The 21527-nt window shown below is 38.6% G+C and overlaps 1 protein-coding gene across 2 annotated transcripts in view; it reads right to left on the reverse strand.

Annotated features, from left to right (window-relative positions):
- Positions 1-21527, reverse strand: part of LPCAT1 (lysophosphatidylcholine acyltransferase 1) — a 59094-nt gene that overhangs the window by 8317 nt on the left and 29250 nt on the right. Inside the window, exons 9-12 of one of the 2 annotated variants that reach the window (XM_061344322.1) lie at positions 18553-18635; positions 7319-7444; positions 1842-1995; positions 880-978 (exon numbers count right to left, since the gene is read on the reverse strand). In XM_061344322.1, the coding sequence (XP_061200306.1) occupies positions 880-978; positions 1842-1995; positions 7319-7444; positions 18553-18635 (462 nt within the window). The remainder of the gene's footprint in view (positions 1-879; positions 979-1841; positions 1996-7318; positions 7445-18552; positions 18636-21527) is intronic. The other variant, XM_061344323.1, reaches the window with a different exon arrangement.

Below are 21527 nucleotides of genomic sequence, written 5' to 3' on the forward strand. Positions count from 1 at the left end.
AGAACATAAGGCTTCCAAGTAGAATCATGCAACTGAATGTTCTCAATTCCATTCATTCACTAATGAAGACAGCATCAAGATTTATCACTTTTCAGTTTTAGTAACACTAAAGGCACTAAAGAGATCAAGGCAAAGGGAAAAGATGATGCACGATGCAGCAGTTTTCATGCTGAAATAGAAATATTAAAGGAATTAACAAGCAATAATTCAAGGTGTCAGACAAACCCACAGGACTGGCAAGCATTAAAGTATTGCTGCTGTCACTTTCCCAAAAAAGCCTGCATTAACCAACTATGGTGATGCTACAACAAGCCACTGAGGACGGAAGAACAAGATCAGGAGCACTTTTCAAAGGCATAGTCTGGGCAGACTGCAGGACTAACATAGAAACATGGTTAAGTCTAAGAGGGAAGAAAATCTTAAGAAGAAGATAAAAGGGGGTAAAAATAAAACAAAGCAAAACAAAGCAAAACCAGAACTCTATTAAGATGTAGGAAAAGTTTTTTAATATTTTACTAACTTGAAAAATGAAATTTGATTGAAACATTATAAAAAGTAGTAAGCACAACTCATTAGCCTTTAGTTTAGAGGAATCAATACAAAGGACTTCAGATTTTCAGCACGTTTCAATGTGCTGAAAAGGATTCTACCAGAGTTCCACAGGGAGCAACTTCAAACTGCAGACTTCCGTAATTTTATATAAACTTGCAGTGCATTCCCTCTGAACATGAACTCTTAATCTAATTTTCCATTACTGTTATTTTAAAATTTAATTAATTATTAAAAGGGCATGTGAAACAAGCTTCTCTTAAGTCTAATGGCAGTATTAATAACTTCTAAAGGTAAGTAAACTACACAGAGGCTGAAAACGCCACTTACCTGAAATGCCAACTGAATTGTTTCCAGAGTTTTGGATGGCTTGCAGACAACTGACAGAGCAATAACAAATTCCCGAATGTCAATTATGCCTTCTTCATTCTGTGAAGGAAAACCTCACCTCAAAATACTGCAATTTGCCTGAATGTTCATAAATAATCAACAGTTAACAAAGATGCAGAAAGATCATTTATGTAACAGTTACATATGCCACTGCAAAGAAGCCCCACTGAAATGGAATTACATCAGGGCAAGAACTTAGGTCACCGAAGCTCTGCAGAACCTTTTCAGAGTCTAGTCAGAAGTGATAATTCAAATGTTTTTGGAAGACAGTGCTGCTACTGTCACCCTTCACTTGCATATTTAAGATTTTTACATCAAATCATCTGAATTACCAGGTAGAAATTAAAACTGGAGAACCACAACGCAAGGTAGCCTAATTTAATCCCTGAACACATGACATCTGTTCTTTGGTCTAAGAGAACCCTGTTCACATATCCACCTCCTGGTCCAATCAGCACCTCATCCAGAGAAAGATAACAGTCATTTCCCCATTCTGACTGATTGCCTGATGGACGAAGAACTGGCTCATCTGCCAAGTTCCTAGGTCAGGTTTCAGACACCCTAGAAGAACAAGTGATTTATTTACAAGGTTAAGTAAAATAACAGCTCATAGGCACTGCATTCAGTTGCAACAAGCAGCAGCAAAGATTTCTTCCTCTTCATATTTTGCATCTAAAAAGAAAATCAGTTTTGTCCAGCTGATGCTACTGTTAACTTCTACCTCAATGAATGCTTTATTTACTTGATAATAGGTGCTCTTACTTTGCTGACAATGGAATGCAGTAGGCAAATACTGTGGTGAAGTGCTCAAAAGCACCAGCCCAAATCAAACCTCAATGAACTCAACTGGAACTGAATCAGGCTAAAGTAAAGTTTACTTTAAACATGATGTTGCTTCTTACCTCATCAAAAAGTGCAAACATACTTTCTAATGTCTGTGAAACTGGAAATTCCAAGTATGCTGAAAATTCTTTAAGATCAATCTTTTCTTTTTTCATTTTCATGGCACTTGCAGCATATTTATCAAGATCATCTTCAAGTGTTTCTGGCTTCAGCCTAGAAAGAGTATTATTTGTGCACATTTTAAAAATAAACCCAATTTTAACAATACAAAATTCAATATACCAAGTGAAATAGTGGATGATATTGCTGTAAAACATTACAAAATCTAGAATCATAATTACTAAGCAACATGATAAAATAATGTATTAATAATGTAATATTAAGGCTACAATTAGCTCTTAAACTGTATCACAAAATACTGCAAGGTTTTAGGAACTCTAGTCTTAAACTTGTGTTCTTTATTTACCTTGGTAACTGCTATTCTACCTTGATTACTGCTTGTAAGCTGTTCAACATGGACAAGAAACACCATCATTATTAGAACTAGCTAATAAATATCAGGCAGGAGGACCTAGGTGGGATTTAGGTCACCTGAATATGGCTGTATTATAGGACAGTAACATAAACCAATTAAGCTTCCAAATTTACTGATGTCTCTGAACAGGAAGGACCTGATGCATCTTGCCTACAATAAATCAGGGATTACATAATAGAGATTATACAGCTAATCCTGTTTGCCAGTCCCCGTTCTTCACATTCAGTCTGGAGCTGGCCACCGTTATGAGGTGACCCAAACAAAGTTATAGCAGTTTATTTAGCTACAGAAATGTCCCCAGTGCGTCTGATTACAAAACCAGATTCTGACTGATGAGTGAATGAATGGCAGAGATCTACTGCATGGTACTGCAGCATGGTTGCTGGTTCTGTTTGGTTTTTTTGCCATCCTTCCCACCCTTAATTCAAGCTTCCTGTTGCTGTTTTGTGAAACAAAGTCTTACTACGAATATGATACATGGTTCTCTTAGTACATGGGGAAAAGGAAATTCCCTCCCTACTACAACAGCAATGAAATCTTGACTAGCAGGTTTCCTCTGAACTGATTTAGAGGACATCCAAGCATTCCAGTCTGAAGACAAAAGAGACCAATATATTCTTTTGCAATATTATTCTGCAGTTGCTTGGTTTGCTGTTTGCTGCTGCAAACAAGAAAAAGGCAGTTATTTACAGAACTCATAAACTCACTCCAGAATTGCTACCAGACTGCAGCTGGGACTCATCATCAGCTTCCTCTCAGTGACAAGAATGAATAAAATACTTAATATCAGCATTCTCAGAAGCTTCTGAGAAAAGAGCATTTCTGATAGGAATATTATCTGATACATCAGCTCCAGACCATGATCACTTCTTGAAATGAGCCTTCCTAAAAATTGCTGCTTTTAAGCAAAAACACAACTACCATGCTCTCTGCCGTTACTTAAATGGCTTGTCAAAGTTTACTAACTAAACAATGCCAAGCACTGTACTTCTAAATTATAAGACCCAAACATGCAAGAATTCTTCCAGAGACCCATGGTCCCTACAGAATATTAATATGTTCTCCATCCTGGCATTAAAGCACCTATCTTAAGTTTTGGTCCCTAGACAGTATAAAAAGAGCTGCAGAATACTCCTCTGCAGAAATTCATTTTCCATGATCAAGCAGTGAAGCAGCAGGAACAATGACAAAGGAAACCATGGAGGATTCAAGATGCATGAACAACTCAGCTTCCCACATGCAAGGTTACATGTAAGAAGTCTCCACAGATAATACATCCCCACTGTAGTAGCCGAAATGGATTGTAACTGTAGGATGAAGACAGCTGGCAACTGAATCCTCCCTTGAGATAAGCCACTACTGACAGAGAATATACAGGCTAACGTCTGTCTCTAAATCAGAGACATTTGATTTGCAATGAATTGACTCAAAATTCATCTTCTAGTACTGAGGGAGTACTTGTTTGATGAGGTAGTATTTGAGACTTATGAAATGATCTCTTCACCAGTCAATTAACTCTGAAAAGCTAAAGTCTGAAGGCGAAACCTTGTACACAAAGCAGCATGGATTACCATGAATCTTACAGACATCTTGTGGTTTGTGTTTCCTCAATATAAAGAAAGACATGTAAGACAATCTCAAGAAGAGTCAGTGGATCAGTGAGATGAACTTACTGCTTCAGCTTGAGTATGACTGCATTGTACTTCTGGTAATCCAAGGTGGGCTCACTTCCTTGTAGCCCTTTCAGAATCAGAATGCAATTGATGTATGGATGACCATGGCCTACTGTAGTGAGCATCTTCTGAAGCCAAATGTGCGAAATCCCACAGTAGGTTCTGAACCAATCTGTGAAATAGTTTTGAGTGTCTCAATGCCTTTAAAATTGTTACTTTTAGTCCAATAGACTATAAAAGCTAGAAAGCCAACAGAGATGCCTTTGCTCATGAAATCACGCTTCTTTACCTAATGGCTTCCATGCAGCATCTAGGCTTTACAATACATAACATTACTTGCTGCTGTGGTGGTTGGCTTCATTTTTTAGGCCAACGTGCACTAGAGAGAATCAAATGTCTTTCTGACTCCCTGAAGATGGAATGCACATTTTTCAAGATTAACAGCTCTGGACACTAAATCCTTCACAGCAGACTTCACAAGGAAAACCAGATCCCTGAAGGCAGGGTATTTTCAGCATAATTACCACTATTTTTAGCCAGTGAGATGTCTTACCTCCTTAAAGCTAGTTTTAGCTGCATTTGACTATTTGAAAACAAACTCCTTTCTTGCACACTGAGAACCTGCCAAAAACCTTCTAGTGTCTCTCAGAGCTGGAAGGTGCATAAGAACAGCTGGATCCTGTAGCTAGTAACTGTAAGCTGCAAGCTCAGAGAAAGATGCCCTAAGCCAGAAAAGTATAATGCATTCAGTTCTATGTATGCTGGTGTAGTTCCATGTTACTTCTTGTCATAATAGAGAAAGGATACTGAACAGCTGCAAAACTGACCTTCCAAATACTCTGGAAAACCCTGCCTTGATCCACAGGGCAGGGACTATCATGGTTAGTATTTGCTATGTTACATCTGATCTGCAATCACCTCCTGTAATGGACATTATTGATCTTATCATGAATACAGATGGACAACATCCTCCAGAGGCTTACCCTTGTTACAGATCTCTGAACACTCAGGGTCAAGAAAGCAAAGAAAGTAATTAAGGATCCAAAAAGAATTCCAAAATAAATTGCTGCCCATTGTTAAAGACAAAAAGAGATGAGACCTAATTATACTGTATTAACATTTTCTGAATGAGAAGATATCTGAAGAAGTCTTTCATAAGATGCAAAGTCCAGACAAGCTTCAATGTCTCAAACACGGCAATAGATCCAGTCAAAGTAGATGACCGCTTTAAACAGTGGGGTAATTAACTGTGGAATAAACAATCAAATGAAGCAGAATATTTACAATGTATAAAAGCTACAATAAAGACTACAGTATAGTGATCAGCATATTGTTCAGACACAGATTACCAGGCTCAACAGACGCGTAAGTGCCTGAGGACTAACAAACGCAGAATCTGAGAAGATGAGACTATGATCAATTGATCTAATCGGTACAGCAGTCATTTTACTACAGGGCTCAGCAGGAGTCAGATGAGTTTCAGCCAGCTGTGACCCAGCAGCTGTACAGCTGTGTTAACAGAGCCCAAGATCTTAATTAGATGAAGCATGAGAACTTGCTGCTGTGGCTGCATGTCTTCTGGATTGGACCCCATCCAGCTGAGCACAAAGCAAGCAAATTTTACAATGTTAATGAATTCTGTAGATAAACAATGTGAACAGAAATAACTATCCAATGTAGCAAACTGAGGTATAACTTGATTTCAAAGAACCTAAAACAGAAGCAAGTTTGGATTTGCCTTACTATAGAACTCTTGCATTTAAAACTGGATCTTACCTTGAAGGTACATTACTGTTTAAAAACAAGTATTAAGACTAGATGCAAAATCCATTGGATAAAATTTATTGTTTCAGTTATTTAGGGATGTGAATGGATGATCTTAATGCCTCCCTGGCCTCAAAACCTTTGAATAGGCAGCAAAATGACTGCATCACCATCAAACATGCATTAGAAATGAAGTAATATTACAATCTTCACCTAATCATTCCAGGAAAGTACCATCATAATAGCCCTTTTACTGGCACATACCCAAATCAAGACAAGGTACTATTTTACCAATGTACAATTACACAAACCAGAGAAATTTTGGGTTGTGGGAAACCTCACTCACAAATGCACGCAGTATTTTTGGAGGCCAGAACAGAAACCCAGAAAAGCATAATTTGAATGAACAGCTTTAAATTGAGCAAACAGAAGCCAGACAATTTTACGAGAGGATTAAACTGAATCCCAGGATTACCGACTGCCTAAGAAGAGACAGGGGTGTTTGAGTTGTTTGTTACGGTTTTTTTGTTTGGTTTTTTTTTTTTTTAGTACTGTAAATTCAGAGCCTTTGGAACCAAGCAAGAATCTTTGCTTTCCCTTAGAAGTTTCTCCTATTCTACTGGAAGTCTTCTCAGACGTAGGTCCTGACGGCAAATTACAATATGCTTGTCACCTGAATGATTAATATATGCTGTCCTACATTACTTTTCTCCAATAGAGAGCTCTTTTTTTTTTTTCATTTATGTACACAGGATGGAAAATGAAAGACAAATTAATAAAAGGAAATAAGGTACAGAATGGAACCATGAAACTGCGCTTGCTACTTTCAGGTGAAGAGACAAATGGAAAAGGGTGTTTATATATTAAAGCAGTTAACACGATGAGGCTGTAAATTCAGTTAGTAGAGAAACAGGAGAAAAGCTCGAAAATAACAATCTACTATTTGGCTTATGTGAACTTTTCACTGTTAGTTAAATCTTTTCTGAAAGGTATAAGCCAGAGGGAACTGACACTATGAGAAGAGAGAAACCACGCTGCACACACTAACCTACAGTTTCATTAGAAAGTCCATTTAGCAGCAATCTACTCAAAAGATCAACCATTGCTTTGTGCTTCTTGAGAAGGGGTGACCCCTCTGCCCTCACTATTATAACGTTACTCCAGTCATAAGACTTGTATGGCAGCACTGCTCTCTTTTCATTGTGTCACAGGAAAGGGCAACTGACTTAACTATATCAAATATCAGGAATCCCACAGTATTCCAGACACTCTTCAGGAAGTGACTTTGAGATTTGTTCAGGAATGAACACTTCAGACACACTCTGCTCACTTGACAGACTGTGGAAATAAAATGTTATGACATATGCTATTCACGAGGACCTAGGGGTAGCTCTTGTAAGTGGAGATTAGTATCGGTTTGATTTTGCATAGTGTTTCCCTGATTGTAACAGGAAAACATTCCATATGTATCCATAATGCAGTATTGTTATATGAAGGGAAAAACTATATAAACATAAATATATAGTAAAGATGCATCTTACATATAAATATCATATATGCTCACCCAAGGCTTCTTACAAGTTTTGCAAATTCTAAAAGACATGTGTCCGAAGGCAGACGAAGTTGTCCTTCAGCCAAAGCTAACTGACAGTCTTCAAATGTATAGTCTGTCACTGAAACTCCCAACGCCCTTGAACAAACCAAAGAAACACTGTAAGCAGGATAAGCTGAGAAAAATAAGTAGAATCATCACTTTTTAAGCAAGAAATCCTGTAATAATTATGCTCTATTCTGAAGAAGCATAATGACGAGCCCATAAAAGGAGGTTCACATACAAAGAATGAAATATGGTACTCTAGCCATTACAGAACATCTATTTCTGATTTACAAATACATGAAAATATAAAAGAGCACAAGGGAAAATATAGGCAGTGCAAAAACTTTCAGTTTCCTTAATATTTTCATAGAAGTGAATAACAAGGGTTTCAAAACTATACATATAGAACAAAAAAAATTATTAATAAATATTCATATTAATACTACAGTAACGTTAATAAATCAATAATCACCTGAGCAGAACAACTATCCCCTTCAGGTAATACTGAAATTACACAATAGGCAAAATTTCTCTATAAAGAGTGGCTAGAACATAAAGTATAAAAGCAAGTAAACTCCAAGGAAACACAAGCTATTTTTAAGTGTATGACATAAGAAGGGTAGAAGAAAAAAACCCAAATTCCCAAGCTTTCATATGCCAAACAATTAAGTATTCATTTTTCCTTTTCTTCTAACTTGATGCTCTTTATTAACAGCAGCACCTTTAAACCTGCTGTGGTTTAAACCCAGCAGCACACAGCCGCTTGCTCACACCCCTCTACTCTGCCCAACTCCAGGGTGGAATGGAGGGGGAGGGAGCAGAATCAGAAGAATACAAAATCAATAGGTTGAATAACTAAAGAAGAGCTTAATAACTCAAGTAAAATATAGTGATGACAGAAAGAATACCAACAATAACAACAATGGTGATAATAGGAAACAACAAGAGAACAAATGAAAGCTCAGAAAATGCAACACAATTGCTCACCATCCACTAACCGATACCCAGCCCGATCTGAGCAGCAATCTGGGCCTTCCAGGTAACTCTCCCGACTTTATACACCGGGCATGACGTGCTGTGGTATGGAATACCTCTTTGGCTAGTTTGGGTCAGGTGTCCTGTCTGTGCTCCCTCCTGACTTCTTGTGTCCCTCCTCACTGGCAGAGCATGAGAGACTGAAAAGTCCTTCATCAGGGTAAGCACTACTTAACACACAGATGTTTTAGTTGTTGCTATCAGCACTGCTCTCAAGCTAAAGCCAAGACAGAGCCCTGCACCAGCTACTAGGAAGAAAAACAACTGTTACAGCTCAAACGAGAACAAAAATATAGATGAACTCCCGTATGCTGCAGGGATTTAAATCCAAGTTCTACCTGACTTAGAGATCAGGTATTGCAGGTCTTGTCAATTATTATGTAATAGGATATTCAATAGAGTGTTGTATCATACAATATGACATCATTGCTTTTGTGTTGTATAATGCTAACTTTCTTTGGTAAAAGGGGTGGATGAAAAAAGAAGCATCTATTCTGCCAGTTAAGATTATTTCCTAGTCCCTTCTTTTGTACTCTGTGTGGACTAGATCATCCTTATAAAGTTCCCTGTAAATTGTCAGTGAAGTAGCTGAACTCCTAGGGCAGCAGGGACACACTATAAGGTCTTCCATCCACAGTGGCTTAAAGAATGTGGTAACAACTAAAGATCTTGCCCAGTCAGGCACATTACGCTAGATTTCATCAGATTTTAAGGCACAGCACACAACAGAAATACAGGAACCTAATGGTGATCAGCTGAGGCCTAAGGCAACTACAGAGAAAAGGGGAAACCGGTTAAAAATAAGTAAAAGAAGAAACTGAAAGGATAAAGTGATCATTTGTGGTACAAAAGGAGAAGTGACAAGACACTTAAAAAAATACCCTGAAAGGGCAAAAAAAAATCCAGTAAGACTCAGCAGCTGATTAAAGGTGGCAGTTAGAACAAAAGACCTCCCTTTCTTAAACAAACTCTACATGTTCTCTCAAGGAAAACAGACAGACAAGTTAAAACATAACCATAAGGTGGCAAGGCAAAGCAAGAAACAGTAACTTGTTGGAACTAAAAGCTAGAAGCTTTTCAAACACATCAAAAGCAAGATGACTAAGAAAGATCAGGCTGCTCAACCTAAGGGGGGAGGGCAGAATCCTGATTGCCTGTCATCCCAGAACCAATGCCAGATTTAAGTAACCTCTCCTAAATAATGGTCCCCACACATGTTGAAGGAGCCTAGCCAAACACAAATTAACAACAAACACACAAACAAACCCCAACAAACAATCAAACCCAAGCTTATGATATCGAGAGCAAATTCCACACAAAAGCAGGGATCATCTTAGACTTGGTCAAACCATAAGGGGAAAAAACAAACTTCACCGTTTACAGCGGTATGCAACCCTCCCAGAATGAGATGTATTTGGACCAGACTTCAAGTGCTTATCAGTACAGAAAAATTCCCACTACAATTAATGCCTGCCTACATGCATGTCTAGTGTCAACACATACATAAAACAGGTTTGAGAAGGTTAAAAGCATCTTCCCTTGATCACTGATGGCAATTATCCAGCCTTTGGACTTAAAAAAAAAAAAAAAAAGGCAAAATAAATTGAAACTGTGTTTCTATATGCATCCAAACTTTCAAAATCCCAAAATAAAGGGGAGAAAACTTTTGCTCGCAGTAAAGTGCTGTCAACCAAGGCCAGATAAATTAAGAGTTCAGTGGGCTCTTCAGATGATAAACCACAACCTGTATAGGGCTACCAGTTTAACACAAAATGACCTTGATTTCAGCTCAGAATATTGAAGAAACTGAAGCTGGGGAGCATCTGAAGTTCATTATTTGTGCTAACACTTGTTAAATTTTCAATTTCTTAGAAAAAAGACTGGAGTACTGAGAATTCACTGTAAAGCCTGAGTGCAACTGCAACCAACTTATCTCAAGGGCAATCTTTCTCTACTTCAGTTCAACTGCTAGAGAAAAAAAATCATTTCAATTTGAGATGCAAATTGCAAGTGCAACCCAATGCTTTTAATAAGCTAGGAACATAACAGCTTTTCCCATCTCTTTGTTTACAAGCACTTTTTTCCCTCTTTTCTTCATACTGCTCCTGCTTCCACAGTCAGTTAACCCAAGCCTAGCCTTTTTACTGCTCAGCAATTTTTATTTGGCCAGATGTGAATGTCTGTCGTGACACAGCTTGAGACTTTTTGCTTTCCTACCTTCCCTGACATGCTGGCTATTTACCTTCCATGGTATCACACTACATGAAATTCCAAAGTCAGGAAGTCACTTCAAAGAAATAAAACCAAATCAAAACCCAACAAAAACCTAAAAGCCTCCTGCATACTCAATCTGTCACACACAACAGTTGTACTTGTTATAGCCTGACTTCTCACACCAAACAGCTCCCTATGTCTAACACTTGTGCAGTCACAATATAAAAATAAATGATCAACATTCTCATATTCTGCATATTGATCCACTATGCATGCAAAATTCTGATCATAAAACAGAATGTGACTGCTGCAATACTATGCAAAGTGAAAGAAAATAGTACAGGCAACACTGTGACATTCTGATCTACGCTTCAACAAAAACATTTACAAAATGTTTTACACTGTTAATGAGCAGATCTGTAAACTAATCTAGAAAACATTCCACATTCTACTGACAAAAAACCCCACTCCTTTAAAGCAGGCATCATCTTTACAGGGTGTGGAACACATTAAAAGGCTATCAAACTTCGTATGCTACTTCACTATCAGGTATTTTGGGAAAAGACATGGTGGAAGGCCACGAGGATGATCAGGGGACTGGAGCACCTCCTGCGTGAAGACAGGCTAAGAAAGTTGGGGCTGTTCAGCCTGGAGAAGAGAAGGCTGCGTGGAGACCTCATAGCAGCCTTCCAGTATCTGAAGGGGGCCTATAAGGATGCTGGGGGGTACTCTTCATTAGGGACTGTAGTGATAGGACAAGGGGTAATGGGTTAAAACTTAAACAGGGGAAGTTCAGATTGGATATAAGGAAGAAATTCTTTCCTGTAAGGGTGGTGAGGCACTGGAATGGGTTGCCCAGGGAGGTTGTGAATGCTCCATCCCTGGCAGTGCTCAAAGCCAGGCAGGACAGAGCCTTGGGCGACACGGTCTAGTGTGAGGTGTTCCTGTCCATAGCAGGGTGGTTGGAACTTGATGATCTTAAGGTCCTTTCCAACCCTAAATATTCTGTGATTCTATGACAAATAACCCAAGTTTCCAATAGTCATCTGTATGGCAACTTCCGTACCAGAGAATATTTGTACCACTGCATTGTAGAATCACCGACAGACCAAATTTTTTACAATACATCCCATCTCTTATTAATTCCTTTAATACATCTGATAGTGAATGCTACAATTATGTACATGTTTTCCATCTACTTTCCGTTGATCTACTGCTGAGTGTTTTTCCTTACTATGCTTTTCTATAACATCATGATTTCACTAACCTTCACAACAACCCTCCACTTTTTAATTTCTTTTTCTTCTTTCACAAAGCTGAAGAGCTTTCAGCTATTTAGTTTTGGAAGGCCAGGGTAAACAGCCCCTTTACTCTCCCTGAATTACTTCTACATTGTCCAAGCAAATGAAGGTCCAGGCCTAAGAGTCTGAAGTTCACACCAAGATACAGTCTCTCATGATGGTTTAATTTTCAGACGGAAAAGGAAGCTGTTAACATCTACATTTATCCATTGTGTTAAGAAAATGGATTCTGTAATGTTGGTCTTGAAGGCCTGTACACCACGAATCTTCAAGGAGTAAAAATGAAGCAAGTTCTTTGTGTTGTCAGCATTCAACACTCCAGTTCAAACCAGACTGCTCCAAAATAGCACTTAACTTTAAAAAAAATATTTTTTCCTTGAGAGAATGAACTGAGCAAGAAGCTGCACAGAGTTAATCCCATTTTGTAACTACGCTTGCCGAACTGCCATACTTACAGCCTTCACAGAAACAAAGACTGCACAATGTGGTTCTCATCTCCATTTTTGTATATGGACTGAAACTTAAACAAATGGATGCTTTTTAAGTCCAGCACTTCAGTAACTGCACTTATATGATGCTCGTGTCTTTGCTGGTATGATCAAAATGACCAAAAAGCACTGGCATAGAGCACAGCAGTTTTTCCAAAGCTAAATCTAACTGGCCACCAAAAATACAACAAATAGAATTATAGTTAGGGTTGGAAAGGACCTTAAGATCATCAAGTTCCAACCCCCCTGCCATGAGCAGGGACACCTCGCTCTAAACCGTACCACTCAAGGCCTCATCCAACCTGGCCTTGAACACTGCCAGGGATGGAGCATTCACAACCTCCTTGGGCAACCCATTCCAGTGCCTCACCACCCTAACAGGAAAGAATTTCCTCCTTATATCCAATCTAAACTTCCCCTGTTTAAGTTTTAACCCATTACCCCTTGTCCTATCACTACAGTCCCTAATGAAGAGTCCAACCCCAGCATCCCTATATGACCCCTTCAGATACTGGAAGGCTGTTATGAGGTACCCATGCAGCTTTCTCTTCTCCAGGCTGAACAGCCCCAACTTTCTCAGCCTATCTTCATATGGGAGGTGCTCCAGTCCCCTGATCATCCTCGTGGCCCTCCTCTGGACTTGTTCCAACACTTCCATGTCCTTTTTATGTTGAGGACACCAGAACTGCACACAATACTCCAAGTGAGGTCTCACGAGAGCAGAGTAAAGGGGCAGGATTACCTCCTTCGACCTGCTGGTCACACTCCTTTTGATGCAGCCCAGGATACAGTTGGCTTTCTGGGCTGCAAGCACACAGTGGAGCCGGCTCATGTTCATTTTCTCATCGACCAGCACCCCCAAGTCCTTCTCCGCAGGGCTGCTCTGAATCTCTTCTTTGCCCAGCCTTAGCTGTGCCTGGGATTGCTCCGACCCAGGTGTAGGACCTTGCACTTGGCATGGTTAAACTTCATGAAGTTGGCACCAGCCCACCTCACAAGCATGTCAAGGTCCCTCTGGATGGCATTCCTTCCTTCCAGCGTATCAACCGAACCACACAGCTTGGTGTCATTGGGAAACCTGCTGAGGGCGCACTCAATCCCACTGTCCATGTCAGCAACAAAGATGTTGAACAAGACCGGTCCCAACACCGATCCCTGAGGGACACCACTCGTTACTGGTCTCCAGTTGGACATTGAGCCATTGACCACAACTCTTTGTGTGCAGCCATCCAGCCAGTTCTTTATCCACCGAGTGGTCCAACTATCAAGCTCATGTCTCCCCAACTTAGAGACAAGGATGTCATGTGGGACAGTGTCTAATGCTTTGCACAAGTCCAGGTAGACATCAACTGTTCTACTGCTGTCCCTCAGTTCTGTAGCCCCATCATAAAAGGCCACCAAATTGGTCAGGCAGGATTTCCCCTTAGTGAAGCCATGCTGGCTGTCACCAAGCACCTTGTTGATTTTCATGTGCCTTAGCATGCCTTCCAGGAGAATTTGCTCCAAATATCCATGAGACAGACCAGTAAGCTACTGAAAATCCACATCTTCAAGGCTATTCTTGAGCAGCTGGCATTACCATGCCACATACAGTGACCGAGATCACATTCTGATACTGTCAGAGCCTCCAAGAAAAAAGACCTGATTTTGACTTAAATAGAAGATGACAGAAGATAAAATGAATACAGGAGGCTATTTGTAATATCTTTTGCCTTCACCAGCATGATGGAAAAAAAGGATTCATTTCTCTTTTGAGAAACATAAACATCATGTTCATTTGTCAAACTGATAAAGAGTTACTTCTTTTAACAGTATGACATGCTCCAAAAAGGGGAAATGATCTTGGCAAGGACTGGGTCGAGAAAACATAAAACAGATGTTTTAAAGTTCCATGTCTAACACACTGCACTTTAATTGATTTGAGCATATACTGTAAATACAATAGCATGTATTTAAATGTTTGTGTAAACGGAGAAGAAAAACAAAGTTATCAGAAAAATGCAAACCACACTACGTCATTTTGGTATTTCTACAGGGAAGTCTGCCTTTCTGGGCTCGCCACAAAAGAAACTCAAAACTCCTGGCTAGTGTTGCATATGTAGTTATGCCAAGTTCTAACACCAGAAAAAAGCAGAGAAATGAAATGCTCACATCAGGGATGCTGACAGAACTTCACTTGAGGTGCTTACAGTTTTGAAAAAGAAAGGGGCAAAGATGTCCAGCTTCCATTCAGGTTCCAGTCTAAATATTTGAAACATGCATGAAAAAAATTAAACAAAGTTGCAATATTTTAACTGTATTTTTTCCTGAACTGTACAATCTAAATCATATTCTTCCCTATTTTGAAGACAGTCTCTAAGAGAAACTAAAACAGAAGCAAAAAAATTGTGCTTACATGTTATTAAGTGACCAACAGGCCTGTGTATTATAATTACCTAAGCAGCTTACTCCTAATTATGGGTGAGGTTACTTCAGACTTGCACAAAAAAGCCTGCAGTGCAGATTTTCACTTAGCTGCCTGCACTACCACTGGCTTATTTGTATACAAAATGAATAGTGCTGAGTACACGCAACTAACTAAAAGCTGAGCAACTGACATACTCCTTTTAAATGTATTTCACCTCTAAAACATAGTAAGGTAACAAACAAATTTTGTTCTGCAAAATGGGAGTGGAAGAGTTACCTACTTTCTCTTTAAAAAGAAAAAGGAATAAATATGAAGAGAGACATAACTCATTACTAGCTGAGGACAGTAAAATTGCCGAGAGGCAAAAAAAGCTGTCATATGTAATAAATACGCAAGAAAACAATTAAGATTACACGTCTCATGAATAAAATTAAGTACTTTCCAATGCTTTAACAGTGGTAGCGATGCTTCCTTTATCAATGAGAAATTTTTAGAAAAAAATACTTGTGATGTCAAGGTCTGATCATTTGTCCCTCCTAATTCTAGAAAATCAGGGATTGAAGCCCCAGGCCTACACACTGACAAATTTATAGCACTACTGTAGTTCCAGTAAATCTTAACTAGAAAATACCTAGAAGAAACAGTAAGTGCTGAAATTAATAAACCGATCACGCTAATCCACATTTAATCCCTTTGTCGTGGTTTAATGTAAGGTGATAACAGCTCACACACAGGAAGACCAAAATGTTGATTGTGCAATTTTAAGTAAAACTTACAAAAGTGAGCCAACATAACATTTATCCACATGGCGTGACCTATTAGCATGGTGGTTTCAGAAATTTATAATGGAAAAAGAAAAAAGTGAATTAAAACTCAAGATACCACCAAATTTTGTTTTAACGAGACAACCTGAATAGACTACTGCTATATTTAAAAGCACTCAACATTTTCAGCGATTTGAAAGTGACTCAACACAATTCTTGATAGCATGCTGGGAATGAGATGGACATCAACTGAACAGCTGTAATCGGAACAAGCCCAGAAAGACCAAACAAGACAGACTCACTCGAACAAAGTAGGTTGTATGAGAAAATCAAATGCAGGGTATATTCACAGGAAGTAGGGGGCCATACTTTAAACAGCAGATTAACCTAACCAGCACATACCTTTTGCACAGAAGAAGAAAATGATCTAAAGGAATACAAGCCTTGAGTAACTACTCAATAGCAGTGGCTACCCTGCATGAGTAATACCAGTTCTGATTATACAGATAATCCCCGAAACAGAAGTAACAGTGAGCTGAGTAGCAGTAACAAGACCGCACATGATTCTAGTTTTTTAAGTACCTGTCAGTGAGAAAAAATGTTGACGATCACAGACATTAAAATACTGGTAATTGCATAGATGAGAGTAAGTAACCCTTTTAGAAAGAAACTAAGTTTTTATAGATGCTGTAAAGCTTTTAAGGCTTGAATCTTGCTCATCCTCCAGAAGGACTGGAACAAAAGGTATCACATCACTAAAAGCACTGTAGCAAGCAAACAGCCATTACTGCAGCTGAAAAGTCTACAGAAGTTGTGAGCCATAAATTCATTTTCTGTGACCCCATCACTTCCACCTGTGGCTGCCTACAGAGAAGTTAAACAAATAAGGCTGACCTAAGAATTCTCCAATAGAGTCAACAAGAAGAAGCAACATAAGAATCAGACATCCTGTGCCTTATTCAGTACTTAAGAGAAGCTGTTCACAACACAAAATTATGAAGGCAAACAGATTTCATGACTCAAAATCATCTCAAATGCTGCACTCAGCAAGTTCTATCAATTCTCCTTGAAATCAGGGGCAAGACACAAGGTTTTGCTGCAACACTGGTTCTAGACTCACAAATACTTTATTATTTGTGACTGCCACCTCTGCTGCTGTAAAATAGCCAGTAGGATTAGACTCTTTTTCCAGAAGGATACGACTGGGAGGAAGGGGAAAGCAGACATCTAAACAGATCCTGAAGTGACTTCTTGACACCAAAATGGTACACTGCCACCAATCAACCACCACACTGCCAATTCAATCTTCCAGAAAAGACAAATATAACAGAAGCAGTAATACTGTCCTTTATAAAGCAATGCATAGTGCAATTCTAGCACCAAGTAACACCTGAGGTGCTAGAATTGCAATTGCTACAGCTCCAGCAGTAACAGACTGACAGCATCTGAGCTGGCCAAGAGCCACATGAATGAACTGGGAGAGTCTGGAGAACTACCACCAGAAGTAAGCATCTGGAAGTGGTCAGAAGTAAGTAAGTTTTGGCTATGGTATTTTAACTGGTTTATAGTAATCCACAATATCCATTCTGTTTCATTCTATCTTCTACATGTTAACTTCTGAACTTTGATACACATTTATTTTCCTTTCATATCAACACAGCATCTACATCCCTTCTTCATCTCAAAGCAAGCCATATTTGCTACCCCCCCCCCCCATCCTGACAGTCCTCCCTTTAGACCTGCATCCCATTTCTGTCACCCCAAATGCCTGACTCTTCAGAGGTAGGAGGGAGAAATAAACAGATGAGGAAAATCATGTCTCTTCTGGGCACACATAGGAGGGAAGGCTTTCAAGATGCTGGCTGTTGTAAACTTCTGTAGGCTTTCAAAATGTCTCTTTATACCACACAACCCCTGCCATCTGATTGGATTACAGTTCAGAATGAAGGTTTGAGAACCCAAAGTTTAAGGACAGCACTATTATGTAGTGCCAGCTGACTGTCTAAAGCTAGCTATAAAAGTCTTCGAGGCCACTGCAACCCTAAGACAGGTTGATTTACAGAAACACTTTTTTTTTCTTTTATGAAAAATGTCCTTTCATAGAATGGATTGAGTATTGATTTATTGTTATATTATAGGCTCAACATCCTCAAGGAAACTCACAGAGCCGAGTTGTGCATATAAACTGGAGAAATATTACCAGTTCCTATCTACAAATTGGCCTTTGGTTGAAACTGGTAACTCAGAAATGGAAGAGTAGTTACACAGAGGAAATCAAGATTTCACAAACTGTTTCAAAATTAGGATTAGAAAGATTCCTAAATCCTTCAAGAGTTACTAATGATCACAGACCTGAGGGTTTCTCTGTAAATACTGAAAAGAGCATCTACTGACTAATGGAAGATATACTAAAAGGACACAATGAATAAGAGAGGTTCATAAAAAACACAACATAAGAACATTATAGACAAGCGTTGTAGATGTCGTCATCTTAACATTCAATTTAATTAGTTTGCATCATATCAATGGTCGATTTCCAATAGAAGCAGTTTTCCTGTGCTTTACTATTTGAAATAACCACAGGATAACAATGAATACACAAAACTATTCTTAACCTCATGGAAAATAAAAAAAGCATAGCTTCAAATGCAACCTCAATACCACAAAATTCAATTATGTTAACTTTCATAAAATTCAACTAGAGCTTTCTCCATAGACCCACAGCAACAAGTAGAACTGGCTTGTTATATGAAGACATGTTAAAAAAACAAACAAATAAAACCCCAATACAAATGCCTATAATTCCTGCTGTATTTGTGGCTTCCTGGCCTCCTCAGAGAGGAAAGCAACTGCTATACAAAAAGTTTTGTACAACTACTGCCGACTATAGCTTCTTTGCAAGCAGGCAACTACACTGACTGGATTTCACATTTTCTTGATCCTAAAATTAAAATCACACATCTATTTTTATTCCATATTACAACATACTTACTCTGCCATTACACGTCTGACGTTATTGGCATACAACACTGGATTTTTTCTTTCTTCTTCTGAAGGAATATACACAGGCAGAAACTGCATACAGAGAACTGAATTATACCAAGATCATTTAACATGTTAAACAACCTCTATCATAGCACTATGGTGAAAAAAGTATGCAGTTTGTTGCTTCTTACAAAATTATATTAACAAAAGGACTATAAAAAATTAAAATTGAACTCTTAAAATCTTAAGGATGCACTATACTTCTAGAAATTCACAGAACAGTGACTCTGCTCATTTCTTACCTCATGTAATCCAAGTAGAGTTTTATCTTCCTTTCATAAGTGGGACCAGGAATTTCTAAGTCATTTTAGAAGTATAAGCTTTCTCTTGCCCAAACTTTTGTTTTACATCCTGTATTGCTCATGTCTTTCCAGATAACCAGGAAAAGCACCTGCTACATGAACATTGTTCTATAGCTTAAATACTAGGAGTTCAAATTCTCAGGACATTAGGTATTACTGTTCCCCCCCTTGCACATTTTGAAATCATATACAATTGCTTAATGAACATATTGGAAATGTTTTTATTTTCTACTGTTTGAAAAATTTCTCCTTCAAATTGGACACTAGATATTAATGCTCAGTTGAAAGAAAAACTCTAAATAAACGCAGATGGCCACACAGTCACAGAATAGTTGAAGCTGGAAGGGAATATTGAACCAGAACTGCTGGAGACCTGCAACAGAAGAGGCAGTGTTCAAAATGTGATAGCCTATATCAAAAGGCCTTCCAGCTTTTGGCTATGTTTTAAAGTGTTCATTGAAATATGATACAAGCCCCAATATCATGGCCAGCCTTGCCTACAAAATCCCTCAAAGCATGCCATTTCTGCCAAGTAGCTAACTTTTCAGATAGAACAAACAAGAAGGGATCACTCCAATTCCCATTCCTGCTCTGTATGAGACAGAAAATCCCCTTAATGGTGAAATGTAATGATATAATTTACGCACTAAGTGAACAAGATGTTCATAATCTTGTGGAAAGCCTCTGAAGTAGAAACCAAAGCTGTAATGAGCTTAGTTGTATTTGATGTATTAACCTATGAATATGATATGGGAATTATGATACATAAGTTTTACACTGGTCTTCAAACAATAAAATAACAACTGGAGAATAGATACAAAATTTATCATTTAAACAAATGCTTCTCCGTAACTATGGAGTTAGCTGTATTTTCAGAATCACAGCAGCACCCAAAACATTGCCATTTGTCTAACTCTTTCTTAGAAGTATACAACGATGGGCAAATCTTTATTTTGGATTTTGCTGTGGTTTTCCCTCCATGCACCACTGCCACTGAAAACATGACTCCCAGGTGTAAAAGCAGGTATGCCAGCCTGATGTGATGCAATATACAAAATGACAAAGATTGTGAAGCTAACATATATGGAAAGATTGTTCCTTCAGCTTCCAAGCCCTGTTCCATTTCAGTAGCAAATTGTTATCAAGTCACTCATCCAAACACAAGACAAGTTTGAATATGAGGTGATTTCAGAGGTGCTCTACATGTCTCTAACTAGACAGAAATAGCATGATCATTTCAGCACCCCTAACAAAACTATGAGAAGAACTCTCAGCTGTTACAAACTGATGGATGTACAAACACTGAAGCTGACAGGCCAGCAAAACAAACTGGCAGGAGCCAAAACAAACCTCACTTGCAGATGATCATATATTCTTTCTTCACAAGACTGCTTTCATGCCAGTTCCAAGTACAGGATGGAAGGATGGGTGGGCCAATATTTATAACAATCAATTATGAATTCTACACAGATGCTTGCTTCTCAATAAACATGCAGGATGACATGTCTGGTATGACAGAACATAAATTACATGCAAAGAAGCCCAGACTAATGAACTTCAGATCCTGACTGCTGGCTGTTAGACCTTACTACATATCCTTACTGAAACTGTGTTGTCTTGCTCTACACATCCCTGAGTTATTGGATCTTCAGCAGTAATTCTAGCACCAAGGCTGGTTGGCATTTGCCCGTAACCCTGTGCTGATGGAACAAAGCAGGAATAAAAGTCAACAAGCTTTGAAAACCAGTGGAAAAACATGACTCTGAACACAGAACAACTCATTTTTCCTCTACATTCCTAGATCTCCCACACTTCCTTATAAAACCAGACTCCACAAGGAGCTCCCAAGTACTCTCTCTGCCTCATACTTGCAAGCAGCCTTGCAAACAGCTCTGCTCCTCTACATTCTGAAAACTCCTGCTTTTTAGCGTGGAGTATTTCAAACATCCACTAGTTTTTGGTTGTTTTTTTTTAAAGACTACCAAAGATCATAACTTGTCCTTATGGAAGATTATGAGCTACACAACCTCAGCATCTGCTACCTCAAAAATCAAGACAGCTCAGCAGTGTTCACTTCTGTGTAAAAGAGCCCATTTTACTTGCCTAGAGCAGAAAACCATGATCCTGAGAGACAGTAAAAATCCTGCCAATCACCTGTGTCAGGCAGATACTCACTGGCCCATCTGTCAAAACCAGGCCACTATTTTGGAAATAAGATTTTTTTTTATATAAATATATAAACTATTGATAGGTAGAAACATATGACTAAAGCGATAAAGTGCAGATCTCTGCAACAGATACAACTATTCATTGGCTGCTATTTTGTGCATTCATTATTTTTGAGAATTCATACTGCAAATAAATGAAGAGCACACTGCAGTGATAAATACTGTGACTGTCATGTGTTATATGTTACTATGTTAACATATATGTGTATGTAAATCTGTAACAGTTCTTCTAATTTACCCTGCCATCAGTTCCATCAGTCAGACATAAATAGCTGCTTCATTATTAGAAAATCTGAGCATGAGAAATGTAGAACATCTGTCAAATATCCTATGTAACACTTTTAAAATACAGTACTTCAAAAGAATGCAATTACTTTCTGTAAAATGCATAG

Source organism: Neopsephotus bourkii, unplaced genomic scaffold, assembly GCF_033783945.1.
Source record: "Neopsephotus bourkii isolate Nb327-2 ecotype Australia unplaced genomic scaffold, CSIRO-AGI_Nbou_v1 NB_207, whole genome shotgun sequence".
Taxonomy (NCBI): Eukaryota; Metazoa; Chordata; class Aves; order Psittaciformes; family Psittacidae; genus Neopsephotus; species Neopsephotus bourkii.